We start from the raw sequence: 18,620 nt of genomic DNA, 5'->3' as shown, positions 1-18,620 counted from the left end.
GAAGTCAGAATGCTGAGATCAAAGTCAGAACACAAATACATTTTTAACATGTGGACCTGATCCTCCTCCGTTCACATGAATTTAGCTAAAATGGCGTCGTGTTCACTGTTTGGGTTTTTCCATAATACATCAGTTGATGTAATTTATTGCTGTTTATCTGGATCCCAGAGTCAGAATGAAATATGTTACCTTGTGTGAGGTCATACACAAAAGCTTCAAGTTGCCTTATAGAAAGTACATCGAGGAACCTCAGCGCTCGTCATTGTTGTAGCCTTAAGGCGTCTCACATGATAATATCACGTCAACAACAAAGGGCGTCACCTGGGTAAACGCCTCACACCAACTCTCAATATGCATGCTCTGTCAGGGCAGACGCCCTGCAGACAGATATAAGGTGTGTTTCACATACTTCAGACTTCCTTTTCTTTCAGTGCTTTCTGAAAGCTGATAACGGGGTTTGAAATTAAAAGTGCAGCAATTGTTTCTGTGCAGGGGCGCCTCCCATTGCTGCTGTTTTCTCTGTGGCAGCACAGACAGGTGAATTAGGAAAGAGAGGAGTTTTATGACGTGACTTGTCCTGAACAGCCTGCCGCTGCCCGTGTCTGAATACCAGCCATGCTGTCACACCACTTTACAGCAGCCAGAGAGATAGGAGAGGTGAACTCTTTTCGCCCTTCTCTCTCCGCTACACACGGGTCCAGTCCAATCTTCATCAAACCTGTTGTGGGGCCTTACAGATCACCCCACACGGCCCCTATCCCCACACCTAGAGGACGCCTGCAAATAACAATGAACTGCAGTGTGTGAGAGGTGAAAAGCATTCACTGGATCTCACACATTTTCGGCTTGATAGGGCCCGACAGTTCTTCTTCAGTGGCCTTTACTGTAGCAAATGGTCTGACAGTACACTCCACTGGCTTGCATAACTACAGGCATTTCTTAGTTACATAAAAATCCAAGCAGCAGTGGAAGAGGAGCATAATCTGAGTGGGACGCCAGGGCATAATACATTAAAATTCAGCTATCCTTCCTCTTTATCTTATTGCTAGCTGAGGTATTGTGCTCAACCTGTGAGCAAACCACCTCTGAAAACATTTATATTTTAATCTCACTTCTCTTTTCCCTGTCTGTTTTCTTTGTTAGCTTGCTGAGCCCCGAATAGAGACGTCGAGTCAGGCATTCAGTCGTCACACGCCACACCTAACCTGAGATCAGATGAATAATAGATAGCCACCCTGTGCTCTACAGGGTCATCCACATGTATGTCATTGTATCTTCTGGTTGCACCAGTTTAAACTGTACAGAATCCTTCATTGCTCAGTCAACTCAGTTTACCAGGGTTACCATCTTTGTTTTAGACTGACATAAATCTACATGATTTAAATTCATCATATGAATATGACATTTTGGCGTACATTGTTTGTTCATTGTTTAACAGGAGCCAAACTGTCAACAGAGGTCTCCTCCTCTCGTAACAAACACTTTAAAGTCACTCTGACACTCAAAAATCTAAAATCTTTCCTTGGTGACCTGTCGTTAAAACGTTCTCTACATGTTTTAATCTTCATCTTCATCTTGATTTCCGTGAAATGCGTGCATGGCTGGTAACTATGAACATTTTAAGAAGAAGAAGACGATGTACTTAAATAATCCCTGAGGGGAAATTCAATCTTTTCACTCTGGTTTTACAAACATGCTACAAAGGCCTGAAATAAGGACATGCACAGACAGGACTCCATGGACATGCACTAATATATATATATAATATATATGACATATGAGTGAGGGAGCTGCACATGGACATGCTTCCTGAGCAGTGGGGTATTCAATGCTTTGGGGCATCTCGATGGAGCTCAGGAAGGGAACTGGCACTTCTCCAGCTACCAGCCCCAAATCCGTGGTTGGTCCGTACCGGGAGTTGAACCGGCTAGCCTCTGGTTCCCAAGCCAAGTCCTTACAGACTGAGCTACCGTCTACTTCCATCTCATGGACATCTCTCTTACAATAAAATAGCTTTTTACCGTGCTTCAAATTGTTAAACCACGGCGCTAAAAGAGACACAAGTGTGTATGAAATAATAATTAAATAAAAAGAGATTATTTTTAATAATTGCAATTTTTCACATTTGAAAAGTAGAGATTATGGAACAAATAGTTGGTGTTTACAATAAAAAATAACAATTTATTAGTTATCAGAATAGTTTATTTTTCATCTTATGTATGCATTCTAATTTGTTATCTTTTTATCTTATTTGACCTTTTTTGTCGTGTAATTTTCCTTTTTGAAAAGCACTTTAGTTGCATTTAATTATGAAATGTGCCATACAAATAGAGTTTATGACTATGTAGATAAAATGAAGTAAAATTCAAGATGAATAATTATATAGTGTTCCTGACTCATGCAGTATTTTCGTATGTTTCTCTCCCTTCTGCTGTGCACTTCAATCCATCCACCCAGAGGGTCTTTGTAACTGCAGCAGTGGGAGTGAGGGGATTTTGGATCCAGAGGAGTGTGATCAGAAGACCGGTCAGTGTTCGTGTCTGTTGGGCTACACTGGTCTGCAGTGTGAGGACTGCGAGGAGGGATACTTCACAAACGGCACCAGCGGCTGCCTGCCCTGCGCCTGCGACTCCTATGGTGCAGTGAACCCCCTCTGTGACAGGTGAGGCTGCTTTCTCCTCCTTATGTCGGGTTCTCACTTGAAATAACACACCCTGTGGTAGCTGCGATGGAGGCGATCGTGTGTTGTTAACATACTGTAATCAGGGAATAAAAACTACATGTCATTGCATTTGTGTTTCGATGATATTAACATGTTTGAAACTACACCATCGTGAAGCTTAAGACTGCAGTAATCCATTTGTAATGCCTCCGTGCCCCGTCGTACCCCGAGGCATTGTTCTTTATTCGATCTCAGGAACACTTATCTGATAATTTTCGGAAAAACTTCCTCTTAGTCTCACGCATGAGCTGATCAGATTTTGGTGGTCAAAGGTCAAGGTCACTATGACCTCACATGTGTAACATTCTCAGCAAGTGATGTCTCAGCAATTTTCTTACATCTGTTTTTTGTTTTTTTATTATTCCTGCTGAGAAAGCAATGGCATCTGAGATTGATAAGTAGATGATCTCCCCTCGCTCTACCTCGCACATACCTGTTTTGTTCTCCTTTCTTGAGAAGGATCTACTCACAATCACACGCTCTGCATAGAAACACAGAGTGAAAGAGATGTTCTGTGGTATAATGTCCATGCTGTAAATGATTGAGATGCAGCCACTCTTGTTTAATGTTGGCCTACTTATGCTGTCTTTCTATTTTAGTATAATGTATTTTTTACAATATTTTCATTATCCAAATATATTCCCTGCCCCGGCCACATTTACACTGTCAACGCGTGAGAAACACTGAGGCTTTTATAAAAATTGCATTAAATGAGTGGTGTTAAATGAAAGGAGTTGTATATATGAATCCACAGAGAATTATCACTGCTCGATTGTGCAGTTTTATAAAGCTCATAAGCTCATTATTGTAGTTTTACAACCTGCTATGTAACTGTTTGGTTCAATCACAGATATCAAGTTTTTTCCAGTAGTAATAGAAAGCCGTTTTGTTTTTTGTTTTTCTAACCTCTGAATAAACACACTATCCAGTGCCTGCCATGCACCAAATTGCAGCTGTTGAACAAAGCAGAGCTTTTACATCCAAAGAGCTTCTTAGGAGATGGTGGAGACCACTCTTAATGAAGAGTGAATATTTGACTTGTATTCTTTTGATGGCCTGGAAAAAAACTCTAACTTTACCCATACTTTTTTCCAAAACAAATTAAAAATGTGATGTAATGGCTAGCCCATTGCTTTTTGATTTGGTATATATGTTTGGTGTTAACAATAGCCAAAAGTTGTCGCTCACTGAGGCTGTGGGTTATGTTCTAATCGACACAAAATTATGCTCCTAAGTAAAAGATGACAAATGGCAAACTCAAAAAGAATTCCTACAAAACAACTTTTTTTTGTCATTGTTGAGGTGTGTAGGTGACGGTCTCACAACACATTTCTGATAATAGGTTACATCTTGTGTTTATACCTTTTCTCCCGCTTCCAAGTAAAAAAAAAGAAGGCCGCATAACAATAAGATTCTTTTTTCACTGGATCAGAAATGTTAAAGCTTAATCCTGGGCTCATGGCCTAACCTTCCACACAAAATGAATGTGATCAGACCACAAATGAAAACTCACTTATGTCAGTGAGGGTAAAAGAATGACGGTATTTTAAGAAGCAAGTTTGTACTCTGTGAATGTATTATTTGCTGCAAACGGGCAAAATACACTGAGAAATGTGCAAGTATAGATTTAGGAACATTTGTTACTTTAGGTGTAAGCTTGTGGTTATGTTTCAATGCTTACCTGATTTGCATAAAAAGCATGTGATGAAATGATTTGCATGCAAGTGCACCTTTGGTCAAAACACCAGCATTTATTGCCATGCAAACATACAAGCTTACAAACTGACTGTTTACCTTGCCATGAGTAAATGACAACCAATGTGTTGACCACAGAGTAACTAGAGTTGATGACAGCCCACCACAGCATTCATTCGAGCGTGGGAAAAACAAGACAGCTAATTATGGCACTGTGATCTAAACAAAGGCTGCGTATCAGACTGTTAAGATTTATTTGGAGAATAAGTTAATATTTTCAGGTATCTTCACTTGTTTTTTGCATTATATGCTCGGCCGATTTACTTGGCTTCTTGAAGATGTGTCGTGTACCTGCAAAGTGGTTTCAGCTTTTGAAAGTAGTTCTATCTTGCGCTGCAAAAGTACTACTAAACAGACTGTCTGCTGTGAATTACTGTTTGTTATGTCATAAAGATAAGACAAGATGTTCTGGGGCTCAGATGTTCTGGTTAATGTTCATCATATTTCCATGGCCCTGCCCATTAAGTCAGGCAACCGTCCCGAAGACCTCCCAGAAGGAAGCAAAATGTTCAGATCCTGCTTACCCCTCAAATCCAGAGCCAGAAGAAACACAGCAGACCATACATGCAGCTTCTCCGCAAGTCACAAGAGCTGCAACTTGGAAAAGAGGCTGCGTGTGTGGGTTAGGAACGTGGTAAAAATAGCGGCTGCACTTTCTGCCTCTAACCATGAAAAGGAATGCTGCTGCTTTTCAACAGTGTGTGGAGGATTTGTGTTGTCATGCTCTGAAAAATACGTCACCGTACAGACTTACATAAGCTAAATCCTAAAAGGTGAAGTCCTGCTGGAAACAGGAGACAGTCTTTTTCATGTTTATGAAGCATAAAATGCCGTGTCTCGAGCTCAATGGGATGTAGGTGAAGGTGCATCCAGGAGGGTTATTTCAGGGCTTTCTGCTTTCACATAGTAACACACCTAATACAGTCCTTCTCAGACAGTCTGAGCCAAGCCTGGTAGCTGCTAACCCTGTTAGCATAGCCTAGCCCCCCTCAGGGGCTTATCACTGTGAGTTATACAGATTAGGCAGCTTTCCTACCCCCCGGCCTGCTGCTTTAGGTTTCGTTCCCATTAAGTAATGAGCAATCAAGCTGAGATGGAGCAAGTCGGTGCTTTAGTTGTTGTCCATTACCATGACAGTGAATTGGCATCATTAGCTCATATGTTTGGTGTACATTTCTTGGAACCTTGTGATATTTAACACAGTAGGTGTAACTGCCATGGTCCTGCGAAAATGATGCACACTGGGTAGGCAAGGCCATCTAATGTCTTGGTGGCCTTGTAGATGGCATTAAATACAATTCTGCCAACAATAACATGTCAGTGCGGCACATGACCCCTTGTAAATGGTCAATTTACACTTTGGTTTTAGATTAATTACATAAGATATTACTTGTTTTTTTAGCTCATCAAGGGAGACATTATAACTCTTTTTTTGTCTCCATTCTTTTTACTGTAGCCTTTTTTGCATAGTCTGTTTAAGGCAACACTGTTGTGCTTTAATTCCGCCTCACTGTTTTGTATATAAGGTACAAAGACAGAAAGGGGGGAGTGATGTCCTTTTGCCTTTAACCTGGCACTTGAGGTAGTCGAAGAGCAAAGAGTCAAAGTTCTGTGTAAATGTGGGAGCCAGCAGGGAGTGTGTAAAATCACACACTGGGGCCGCAACAGGCCGGCGTTGTTGGACTCAGTGTAAAAAAGCATAGCCGGCATAAAGAGGGCATTCTACAGACAGGAGCTGGATAGCAGCAGTGTTAGCCTTCAGCAGCCTCCAGTGTCAATTTGTACTTCAGCTGCAGTTTATTAAATGTCATAGGCTATATTACATAACCTCTAATTTATACTCAGACAAGAGCTGACTTAGCCTGGCCCCTTTTGTGATTTCACTCCATCAGACTCATGTCAGCTGTTAATGATGTCAGGAGCAGTGATAGAAGCACACTGGCAGAGATAGGTTCACTGCAAGAAGGAAAAGCTGCAAAGTTCAGATTTTATTTTTATTCACAGGCATACATGTATAACTGAGTCTGTTCACTGTAATGGAGCAGCTCCACACTTTGTCTGACACAGCGTTACATAACTGCAGAACAATATATAGCTCTAAGCCAGACAGAGCTCTAATCTAAAAGGCTTTCTTTATTTTGGTGTGAAAGCAGAGATCTGGATCTGTGCATGGCTTTGGTTATGACGTGATGCTGACTCTCCTACATTCTTACTGAGCAATAATAATTTTCCCTGCAATTTTTGAGTCATTGTTTTTGTGTGGTTTTGCATTCGTCTAGATAACTGGCCAAATATAGATGGCGTGTCATCACAAGGAGATATTTCCAGCAGCCAGGATGGACTGTAATAGAATACTTATTTTCAGCTTTCTAAAACATCAATGCAAATGTCAGAATTCTGCATCACTTCACACAAATGAAAGAGCAAGACCTTCTCTGTAGAGCAAATGGTTGGCCCAGCCATTCAGCAGTATCATACAGGTAGAACAACCCTATGGAGGTTCAGTGGGTGCTCTTATAGACATATTTTATTTGAATCCATATAGCGGAATAAGGGTATTTTAAAGCTGGGCCCTATGTTTTCATATTATTGGGTGTTGATGACAAAGAGGCACTAAAAGTTTTGGAAGTGCTCCAGTAGATCTTAATCCGGCAGCCACGAGACAGGCTGTAACGGGTGCAACGTAATCTTTCAGGGCAAATAAGCCCGATCAAAGTACGTCCTGTACAGTTCTTGTTTTTATCACTGACAGGCTCAGATTGTTATTCAAACTGTCTGACAACATTACAGAAATGATTCTTACACAAAATAGACCTTTTCATTAATGTGTGATTTCTTTTTTAACCTGGACGAGCTACCATGCTCTTTTCAGAGCCAGCAGACTCACAAAAACAGTACATTTACCTTGAAGGACACAGGAGTTGTCTACTGTTGTCTTAACCAGTTAGTTGGTGTGTGTTATTGGGTTGTGTTGGATCCAAGCTAACCCTTTAAAGCACTTAAGTCGCTCAACATAAAAAAAAACCTAATGATCGAGGCAGCCTTGGACTAGCAACTTGCATGTTTTCAGACATTAAAGATACAATCTCAAATATTTCAGTTTTGTGCTCTTGAGCACACCCACTGGTGATAATCAGTAATTATGGGAGCACACTTCCCACTTTATCCAGACGTCTACGGCTGGCTCCCTTTGTCATGGTTCTAACTCTTGCGTTTCTTCGCTTTTGTTTGTAGACTGACTTAATCTGAGTGTTGAATTTGTTCCTTTTCTTTGGATTTTCACTTATTTCTGAAGTTGTATCTGTAGTCATCCAACTTTTCTTTGTTTGTTCAGCCATATTAGTTTACCGTTTCCTCGCAATGCTTACAGAAACCAGAAGTGCTGAATGAGGTAACACAATGGTGACTGAGGCTATGGCCCACTGATGAAAGCCTTTGCATTTGCAGTGTATAGTATCATTACAGACTGGGTGTCTGAAATCTCAAGCGGCGCCCAGTTAGTGACACATTTTCCATCAGCCAGCAGTGGTTGGTCTGCCAGAGAGGGTAGGCGGAGCTAAGTGGCTGCTTTTCCGGTCTCTGCAAGTGAGTAAACAGTAATCTACTATGGCTGAACAAACAAAGAAAAGATCGACGACTACAGATACAACTTCAACAATAAGTGAAAATCCAAAGAAATAGAAACAAACTCGACGTCAGATGAAGGCAAACAGCCTAAAAAGGAAAGCGACCGTCATTGTGCTATTATATAACATTATAACATTTCAGCCCATTTCACGGCTGCTGGCTGAAGCATTTTTATTGGAGCGCTTTTTTATTGGAGAAACCTTTTTGTACCAATTTAGACCCAAAGTTTGTGGAAAAATAAAGAAAAAAGAGATTTGATAGTAGCGTTATGCCCCTTTATGAACCCTCACAGCATAGATCCCTGTCGGTACATCAAATGGGGAAACTGCCGTTTATCAGTACAAACAAGCATCTGGCTCATTTTAGGGCTTTGGGTTGTTGATTAACCCACCCTTCACAAGAACTCCTGATATTAACATGACCTATGCTCACTGCCTGGCTGAAGTTCACACCTAGTTTATAGCAGTGTTCAGTGTGTGTCTGTGTATTTGGTTTGACCCAATGTACTGCCCTACAGGGGTAATGCACTGTACATCTGGACTGGCAAAGAAAGAGTTTGCTGTTTTGAAGAAGGGACTTTGATATGCAGCCTTGTCGCTGGGACTTTTATCAAAGGCTTAAATTAGTTTATTTTGACTGTCCTGTTAGTTCCTTGCTAAATGAAGCTGTGCTTATTCTGTTTGATATTGTACAATTCACATTATTCAATGTGATATTCAGAGTCTATTTCTTCCAGCCCATGGAATCCTGTGCTACTATCCATTTTACGTTATAGACTTTTTTTGTGATGGATGTGGGATATAACACTATCGTCTGCCAATAAGAATAATGATAATGAGTTCCAATCCTGGTTACTTTCTCACCCGTGCACAGCTGGCCCATTTCTGATGTTAGGAAAAGTGTGCGGGTATGGATATTTCGCAGACGAAGCAGAAAAGCACTTCATAATGGAGAATATTTCTCACTCATTAGGCCACAGTCATGCTCGTAACAGTTTAAGGCTGAATATAGGCACAGCAATGCTTTGAGCTAAATGCTTACTTCAGCAGGCTAACATTCTTACTTTCAGAATGTTAACTAATGTGACAGGTATTGTTTACCAAGTTCATCTTATTTTAGCGTGGTAGCATGTTGACATTTACTAAATGGCGCCAAACACAAATTACACCCGAGGCTGTTTTATGTTTTGCAGGTATTTGGTTTTAAGTAGGTTGTAGGGACTATCTACAGTTCCAATGTCCTGACATTAGTCACTTGCATAGGTGTATAAAAAAAAGGTCTTGACGTGTATCCAATGACACTTCAGAGTGAAGATGATCACAACCTTTGGGTGATGTTCCCATTTATTGCAGAAGGATGAAACAGACATAAAGTGATTACCATTTGATGAGATGACAACGAGAATGAGTAACAACCATTTGTTCCCTCCACCTACGCCAACTAACTTCCTGTTTCCCGTGACCTAAAAACACCTGACCTATCATGTGACCTGTACCCAACACAGATGCACACCCTAGTGGTCAAAGTAAATCATTCTAACAATATATCAACCAAAATATGTACAACATAAGACAACAATAACACACATGCTAAAATGGCTCCGACACAGGTATTGGACATTTTGACTAAAAGACTAAAACGGGAGTACCACAGGGTTCTGTTCCTGGTCCACTTCAGTATATTCATTCACACCATCAGCTCACGGAATATGCTTACATGCTACTGTTGGTAACTCCCCTTGAAATAGAAAAGTAACTGATAGGTACCAGATTATTTTAGATTGGTATTGCTAAACTAATTGTAAATTGTCCAATTTCTCATAACCAGGAACATTAAACTTCACTGAAACCCTAGCTAATAACATTCCCTCAGTGTGAGCAGCTCCGTGGAGCCGGGTGACGTGTAATCTGTAACCACCCTAATGAGATTTCCTCCTCTTGTCGTCATATTGTGGCAGTCTGCCTGCAGTCTTTCTACAAATCATGTGATGATAGATGGACACACACTGTTACCCCATCGGTTGAGTTGGGCCATGCCATTATTTGACAAAAGGGCAGTTTTAACCACTTGTTTCTGTCACTACAGTTGTATCAGTGCTGCATTTAGGTCAGACCCTGTGGGCTTTTCTTTTGACAATACTGTATGAAATTGCCTCAGTCTGTAATGAAATATTGATTGTGGGTGCAGATGTTTCCGCCTCTGCATCATGTGTCACTGTGCAGTGGATGCATCATTGACATCAATGTATCTTTACTTTGCATCGACTGCAGTTTGTTTGACAACACACACAGTACTGGAGAAAATAATGGAGTGTTTTTTTTATGTAGATTAATTCAGATTATCTCAGGAAGCAGTGCCCCGAGTATATAGATGTTTTATATCCAGTTGTTCAGAGAAAATGTAGACTAAAAATAAATTTAAATTTCACATTGTTATTTTTGGCTAAAATGACTGTAAATCAAACATAAACACATGGCGTACTAAGCCGGTTTCAGGAGCTATAGGTTGCAGTTTAACATCAGAATGTACTGCAACAGCATCTGTTTTCAGTCAAGCATTTGACTTCCTTGTGTTGCTGCCTAATAAAGAGGAACTGCTGTCTTCAGAAAGCAGCAGTGGACTGCAGGGCTGCAGGGTTAGAGCCACATGTCTGAGTCCTGACTGATGGCCTCACTCGGGAGACCTGCAGTCAGTGCGTGACTGGACTGCCCCATCTGTGTTTGTGTGCGCAGTGCACATACTGATACTGCCCTTTGAATACGCCACTTTTTTTGTGGCTATTCAAAAGTTTTTTGTAAAAACATTTTTAATTCAGAGGCTGAGACCTTCTCTGCAATTGTGTGTATGTGTGTTTGTGTTAGAGGAGTGTCACTTTGTCTTGAAGGACTAGTCTCACATTTTGGATGTGTTTGTTTGCTATCACACCCTGCAGGTCCTGTACACAGATGGGACATGTTAGGCAAAACTAAGCACTCAGACTGGGAACAGAGACAGACCTAGCTTCACACTCCAGCTGTTTGCTATATTACTCTACTGTCAACAAAATCTGATGAGTCTCAGATGTATTCATGTCCAGCAAGCTAACAAGAGAGCTCGGCCAGTCTTCTTGCTATGCAATTTTAAAAGTGTGTAAAGACAGAAAGGAAGCAAAACGTTCACATTCATGATTACATATAATCTAAATGCAAAGACTCAAATAGGGGAATTCATGCTGAGTGGTGTATTTTTGTCACATTCTCTTACAAAAGCTTTGATAATCTTCTGATGTCTTCAGATTGTGTCAGAAAGGGTAAATCAGAAGTCCTTTAAAAAAAAAAAAATAGCATTTTAAAAGTTGTTTGAATGTCTGGTCGTGTTGACAGACTAGAGAAACCATAAATCTTTAGCAAAATCAGTCTATTTTTGCTTCATTCCACTGGAGTAAGCCAGATTGTGTCTGACGCGTTCCTTGAAACTGTCACTCAACAGAGACAGATGGACGACGCTCCGATGCTTAGAGGAACAGTTGCTGCCAGTAAAGTTAATAAAGACCCATTTCCAGGAGGAGACGGTGAAATAAACAGAACTGCGCTCACCTCTTGATGATGTTATTAACCCAGACATGAGAGCATTTGGTTTTCTGACATATCTAGAAGGGAGAATACTTGATAATTGTGTTTAATCAACGACGAGCCCGTGGTCAAACTTACATGAGTAGTAAGGCGATCTGAACACGATTTAACCTTTTTACTGGACAATGAAATGAAACTGACAAAGATATTTAAAATCTGTCATTTTCACATCCCATCAGGTCCACATCCGGCTGTGGCTCAGTGGTAGAGTCGGTCGTCTTTCAGTCGGAAGGTTGGCGGTTCAATTCCTCACTGCTGCAGTCTACATGTTGAAGTGTCCTTGGGCAAGACACTCCCAAAGGCATAGCTATCAACTGTGAGAGTGCAGGGATGGTTGCATCGTTACATAGATCGTGATTGGAAATTGGCACTCTACCTTCACTGTATGACTGTGAATGTGACATGTAGTCTGAAGACTAGAAAAGCGCTATATAAGTGCAGTCTGTTTACCATTAAGAGTATACTTCTTCTAACATAACATAACATGAGACATAATATGAACTGCAATCTGTAAAAAAAATACAGCTTGGAAAGATTCAAACAAAGGGTCCAAAAATGTGTCTGCAGTCAAATGTGTTTCAATTTTATCAACTTTTATCAAACCTGAGTGGCTCCAACTCTGGTACATGGTCTGTATATGACTTTTTAACACACTCCCAAATCCATTATATAACACTATCAAACAATCTGAAAACATTACAGAATTCACCTTCATTACATAACTTGAATGTTGGAAGCCTTCATTCTACAAAAACAGGTTCATTGCTCTTCTAAACACTTGGCCAAGTCCACACTTGTTTTGAAGACTTTGGCTGGCAGAGCCAGGCATGACCCAGGAACAGTGGATCACAAGTCCTCTTATTCGCTTGCTTAACACACCCTTTCAGGATTTGGCTGCACACCCAGCAATGCAACTAAACCTGCTTAGTGTTGCTCCCTTTTTATTTCCGCCAACCATTCACCTCTCAGTAATTAAACTGGCGATCACCTCCCTGCTGCAGAGAGGATGTTTGTGACTGTCTGCTTTTATCCGACACGAGTCACAGCCGATGGGCAAGCGTTACCGCCGCACTCACAGAATGGGGTTAAGCTTTGTCGCCCATGTAATACTGACCTAGTTAACATGCAGATCTGACGCAGAGCGGCTGGGCCAGCACAGCACAGCGCAGTGAAATCACACCAAAACAATAACATCCCCCTCCTCCTGGACAAGAGGGCACAAATTAACACCAGGATTACTGATCACTGAGGGAGAAGGTTTTAGCCTCTGACAAGCATCATCTCCGGACATCCAAGACTATAATCTCTCCTCCAGTCCCCTCTCTGCTGGGGTAACCGTGGACCTGGTGGGTTTGCAGGATGCATATTAGATGACAAATTTCTGAATAAGTGATGATCTTAGTCTTAAGCTGCTCATCATCTATGAGGAAGACAGAACAGTGCATTTAGGACTTTCCTGTGTGATTCATTGGATTTGGTTTGCTTTTTTCTGCATTGCCAAACTGATAATTGGATGGTTTTTCAGCCATTTTCATATCATATCCTGGGTTTTTATGACTGCAAAACGAATTGAAAGTTCCTGTTATTATTTTCCTGTTACAATGGTCAGATGTAAAATGCAACTTATACTTTGCAAGCCCTTTTGTCTCATTCTCTCCATCAAGCTGTAACTAAGTGAAATCAGAAGTTAACAGTAGATTTCAGAAATCAAAGACTACAGAGGGGGAACTGAGTGGGCAGCTGCTTTTACTGTGCATCCAATCTCGGATCCCATCGGCTATAGTCTGAGACGATACAGCCTCTTGAGATCACCGGTGAACGTGCTGGGCCGTGAGCGATAAACGACTTCCCATCAAGACTTCCTTTTCCATGTGCTGCATTGTTACAGAAGGAGAAACTGTTCTCTTGTGATTTACTTGTTATTAACAGGACTTACCTTCGCCCAAATTTCAACATCATGATGCAGATCTGTAAGAATTAAACATTCAAGCTTTGTCAGGTCTGTCCTCAAGAGGAGATGAAAACTACTTTAAAATGAGAAGTTTGTTGAACGGAGGTCGGATCGATCTGATGCATTCGAGGAAGTCGGGAAATCTGAATGCTGAACGGCTTTCGTGATGCACATCCCTGCCTACAGATACAACTATGTAGAATCTGTTAATAAAGACTACTGTGCACCAAATCTTTATCAGCTGTTGGTGAGCTGTGATGGTATAGGACAATATAGACAAGGGCTGAAACTTCAAATTATTTCCATTATCAATTAGTTTTCAAATTATTTCCTCCATAAGTGATTGTCATCAACTGATGGCGAATCACAGCTGTACATCCTGAAAACACAAGAGTCTGAACCCCAAAGAGTTCACTGTTACATAGGATAAAGCATGACAGATCTACAGGGTGAGGAGTCAAATCTAGCATCCTGTCTAGTTATATTTTACCCATGAACAGTTTCTTTATTGATTGTCGAGGTCATTTACATTATTGAGAGATTAAAAACATTAATCCTTGTATTTTGGCACTTGGCCACAAAAGGTCACTCTGTTAGCACCAGATATTACTGTTAATGTCCCCCTGTGGCCATCAAGATTTATCTCCATACTGTGAGCCTTCGCCAATGCAATGATTCAGTTCCACAGACGTCCTGATTTCTTTTCACTAGTGTTTAAAAAGAAAAATGCTCCGGCACCTGAACTGCTGCTAGCTGTATGCAGGTGTTGCAAACCCAACTGAACAACTGGAAAACACTCTTCATGTTGAAGTGAAGTGAGTTTTCAGTTATACAGAAATGTAATGTATAAGTGAATACATAAAAATGTGTATTGTTTTTACTTTATCACATTTTTGCCACCAAAAATCTACTTTGGCCACCAAATGTAGGGGCTCAGTGGCAGCTTAAAAGTATTAGGGTCTATCCCTGCAGTAATACAGAACTTTCTTCATATTGCCCACTATAGTGGCAGTATGACTGAACATTTTAAAATGCTGCTTATTGAGAATAAGTTGTACCAGCATGTTCTAAAAAAAGCATCATTGAGGACAATGATAGTGTCTCTATCAGTGATGCTCTATGAAACCATCATTCTTGCCAGTTTCTGGACAGAATAACCGGCTTCAGGCCTTGTGTTTAGCAGCTTCTATTGTCTGGCACACGTGGCACTTTGTTTTCTTGTCTCACAAGCCGTCGATGCAGGTCAGCACAAGTGGCATGTGCTGTTTGTATGCTGAATATCAATGGAGTAGAAACTCCGCCCATCTGGCATAAACCAGCACTGTGTCTGTTTGGCTTTGTAGCTCACCGAGAGGAAGCAGACGAGTGCAGCGACAAACATACTTCCACATATTGTTCTGCAACACAATTATGATGGTGCAGGAAGTTTCCTTATTGTTTACATCATGAATATCATTACATCTGTGTTGTGATCCATGATGGTAATAAATACGTGCACAGGAAATATCAGAAGAAGGTCAAAGTCATGAAATGTAGGCTATTTATTTTAATGTTTAGAATACGCCTGGAGGTCCTCAAACTTTATTAACAAATTCATGTCAGTCACCCAGCAAGGACACAAAGGGCGAGGGCCACTCCCAGAGGTAGCTCTTTTCAACACATCACTGCTCCTCTGTAATCAGACCGGGCTTAGAATATGTAAATGAAAGTCTAATATCCTTCCTGCCCAGTACAGGATTGATCACAGGTCTCCCTGTTTACTCCAACTGTTCATCAGGGATTTGTTAAAGCTTTTTGCTTGAATATAAAAACAATTCAATAAAACCACATAAACGCTTTTAAACATAGCATGAATGTAAAGATGAGATTTTCACCATAGAAGTGATGTGCCCTCGAAGTTGCATTCTATTTGGCGGCACCTTTGGCGATAAATGGTAACTGCAGGAGCACACTTCCCAGATATCCAGACAGTGTTGCATGTGTGACGTTTACGGCTGGCTCCCTTTGTCACGGTTGTAACTCTTGATTTTCCTGGCTGACGGTCGCTTTCCTTTTTAGACTGTTTGCTTCATCTGAGCGACGAGTTTGTTTCTTTTTCTTTGGATTTTCACTTCTTGTTGAAGTTGTATCTGTAGTCATCCATCTTTTCTTTGCTTGTTCAGCCAAAGTAGATTACTGTTTACTCGCAACACTTGCAGAGAGCGGAAAAGCAGCCGCTTAGCTCCGCCTACCCTCTCTGGCAGACCAACCACTGCTGGCTGATGGAAAACGCGTCACTAACTGGGCGCCGCTTGTGATTTTTTCCACAATTGTCGCCACAGACGGCCAGTCCATAATAATACTATATACTGCAAATGCAAAGGCTTTCATCCGTGGGCCATAGGCTCAATCACCATTGTGTTACCTCATTTGGCGATAGAGACTTAACAGACATTTATTTACATGAAAATCTTCAAGATTATGACTTTGATTGGACCTGATAACACCACTGCAGATGAACGGTTTGTTAGCTGTAGGTTTGATATTTGATTGAAACAGGCCAAGAATCTGGGAAGCATCTTTGACCAATGTTTGACTTTTGACCATCACATCACTAACCTTGTCCAGTCCTGTTTCCTGCAGCTAAGAAATCTTGCAAAGATCAGATCAATGCTCTGCTCTTCAGATCTCGAGCTAATAATTCACGTTTATTTTCTATTGCCTAGATTATTGTAATTCCCTCTACACATGCCTCAGCCAATCATCTCTCAAGCCTTTACAGTTTGTTCAAAATGCAGCTGCCTGATTATTAACAAGAACCAGCCGTCGGTCCCATCTCTCCCCTGTTCTTGCATCCCTCCATTGGCTTCCTGTAAAATTCTGAATAAACTGTAAATCCTGTTTCATATAAAGCACTGCATGACCTCGCCCCGCTTATGTTTTGAAACTTCTCTTACCATATTCCACTTCCTGTCCTCTCCGATCATCTCTGCCTTCTATCAATCCCACGTTCTACCAAAACAAAAGGTGATGGCACCTTTGCTGTTTTAGCCCCCACACTCTGGAAGCATCTCCCAGTCTATCAGATCTGATGAATCTTTGGGCAGTTTCAAGAAGCAGCTAAAAGCTCACTTGTATAGACGAGCCTTCACATAACTCTCTGGGATGTTTGTTTTCGTTATTTCTTTTTTTTAATATAATATAATAATATAATTCTACCAATCTTTCTTCTTTGTCTTCATATTCGGCCCTTTGTAATTGTTTTCTTCATATTCTTGGCATTTGTATCCTTTGCACTCATGTTCTTATTCTTGTTATTAAAATTTTAAACTCCCTGAATTTCCCCCCTGGGAATCAATAAAGGATTATCTTATCTTAAAATATTCTTATCTTTCCTCTTTGTATATTTTTTCTCTGTCTGGTTCTTCATGTTTCTATTTTTTTGTCTTCATAGTAATAAGTGTTTTTGTATTCTTCTTATTTGTGTTATATAAGTATTCTTTGTTTTCTTTTTGTTCCTGTTTGTAATCTTCTATTCTTTTTCTATTCCTTTTCTTCGTAGTTGTATCCCTATTTGTTCTTAAAATTTTCATTATTTAGTGAAGAGAAAAAAAGCAAAAGACAACATGAAACTGTTAATGAAGTTGTCGGCACCTTTCACACATAGTTGCATGTAACTGGTTTGTATAATAATCGAGCACTTTTCACTGAGTGGTGTTTTAGCTCACTCTCTCTGTGACAGTTGGACATCATCTCTGACTTCACTGCATTAGGGTCATGATGCTGCAGTGAATAGCTTTAGTTATTGTTTGATATACGTGTGTGTGTGTGTGTGTGTGTGTGTGTGTGTGTGTGTGTGTGTGTGTGTGTGTGTGTGTGTGTGTGTGTGTGTGTGTGTGTGTGTGTGTGTGTGTGTGTGTGTGTGTGTGTGTGTGTGTTGTGTGTCTGTGTGTGTGTGTTTAGCCGGAAGAATAAGGACTGTTGATCTCCCAGCCTTGTCCTCTGCAGTGCCCACGCCCCGCTAAGCATCGCCGTGGGCCTCTTCATTTGCATTAAGTGCAGTTGTTTTAACAAAGCCCTGCTTGTATGAGGACCCACGCACACACTCAAAGGAGAGTGCTCCCAGTCACTCTTGATTTACTTCAATTGTTTTGAAGTTATTGTCCCCAGATTATGTTTCAGAGTCCATTGTCTGAGTTTAAGGGCTGATCAGGCTTCACTTAGCGTTGCACTTAGCTGAGAAAATTACCTTGAGTGTTGGTGGGATCAGAGAGCCAAAGATGAGAACAGATACAATCTCTCACTGCCACTCATTCTTTTCTTGTGCATACATGAGCACGAACCTCCTATTTTTAACAGCTAGCTGCACAGGATGGTGGGAGTGCAGATCCAACCTGATAAAGACACATTAACAAATAAGAGTAAGTCATGTGTTTGTTATTGCCAAAGAACTGAAATGTGAGTGGATTTCACTTTTCTGGAGCATTCTTGGAAGCATTATCCACGCAGAACAATCATAATCCGTTATATAAAACACATGAGGCCAATAAACGGCTTTTCTGCTCAGTACTCTGATTTCTTGAAGCTCTGTTTTACGCCCAACCAGCAGTTGATTTTACTGTGGCTGACAGTGCCATCAGTGTGTGGTCATTATATTCAAACTTGTTAATGGGAGCCCTCAGACGTGCGTTTTTAGTATCGTTACCTCAATACACGTTTCTAAGCAGGGCGTTTGCAGCTTGTTATTGCTCTCTGATGAATAACCATGTGTAGGTGACACCTTAAATCGTCTGCCTAATTTATTGATCCAGTTTATGGATTGTATATAAGAAGTGGATGATGTCATCGTGATGTCACCATTGGTTTGTTGCTCGCAGTTTTGAAGCCCTATGTTCGACATAATGGCCGTCACCATGATGGGTAATTGTTGGCTAAAATAAAATGATGTGAGCACTTCACCATTTTGAAATGACTC

General features: G+C 40.8%; 1 protein-coding gene across 1 annotated transcript in view; it reads left to right on the top strand.

Moving 5' to 3' along the window:
* LOC138610992 (multiple epidermal growth factor-like domains protein 9) overlaps positions 1–18,620 on the top strand; it is a 39,157-nt gene that overhangs the window by 2,637 nt on the left and 17,900 nt on the right. The window contains exon 2 of the mRNA XM_069683891.1: positions 2,458–2,662. Coding sequence (XP_069539992.1) covers positions 2,458–2,662 — 205 coding nt within the window. The remainder of the gene's footprint in view (positions 1–2,457; positions 2,663–18,620) is intronic.

This window comes from Semicossyphus pulcher, unplaced genomic scaffold (genome assembly GCF_022749685.1).
Source record: "Semicossyphus pulcher isolate SPU_LCO1_2020_fin unplaced genomic scaffold, fSemPul1.0.p SCAF_6, whole genome shotgun sequence".
NCBI lineage: Eukaryota > Metazoa > Chordata > Actinopteri > Labriformes > Labridae > Semicossyphus > Semicossyphus pulcher.
Note: the sequence above shows the minus strand (reverse complement) of the source record. Positions and strands in the feature narration are given on the sequence as shown.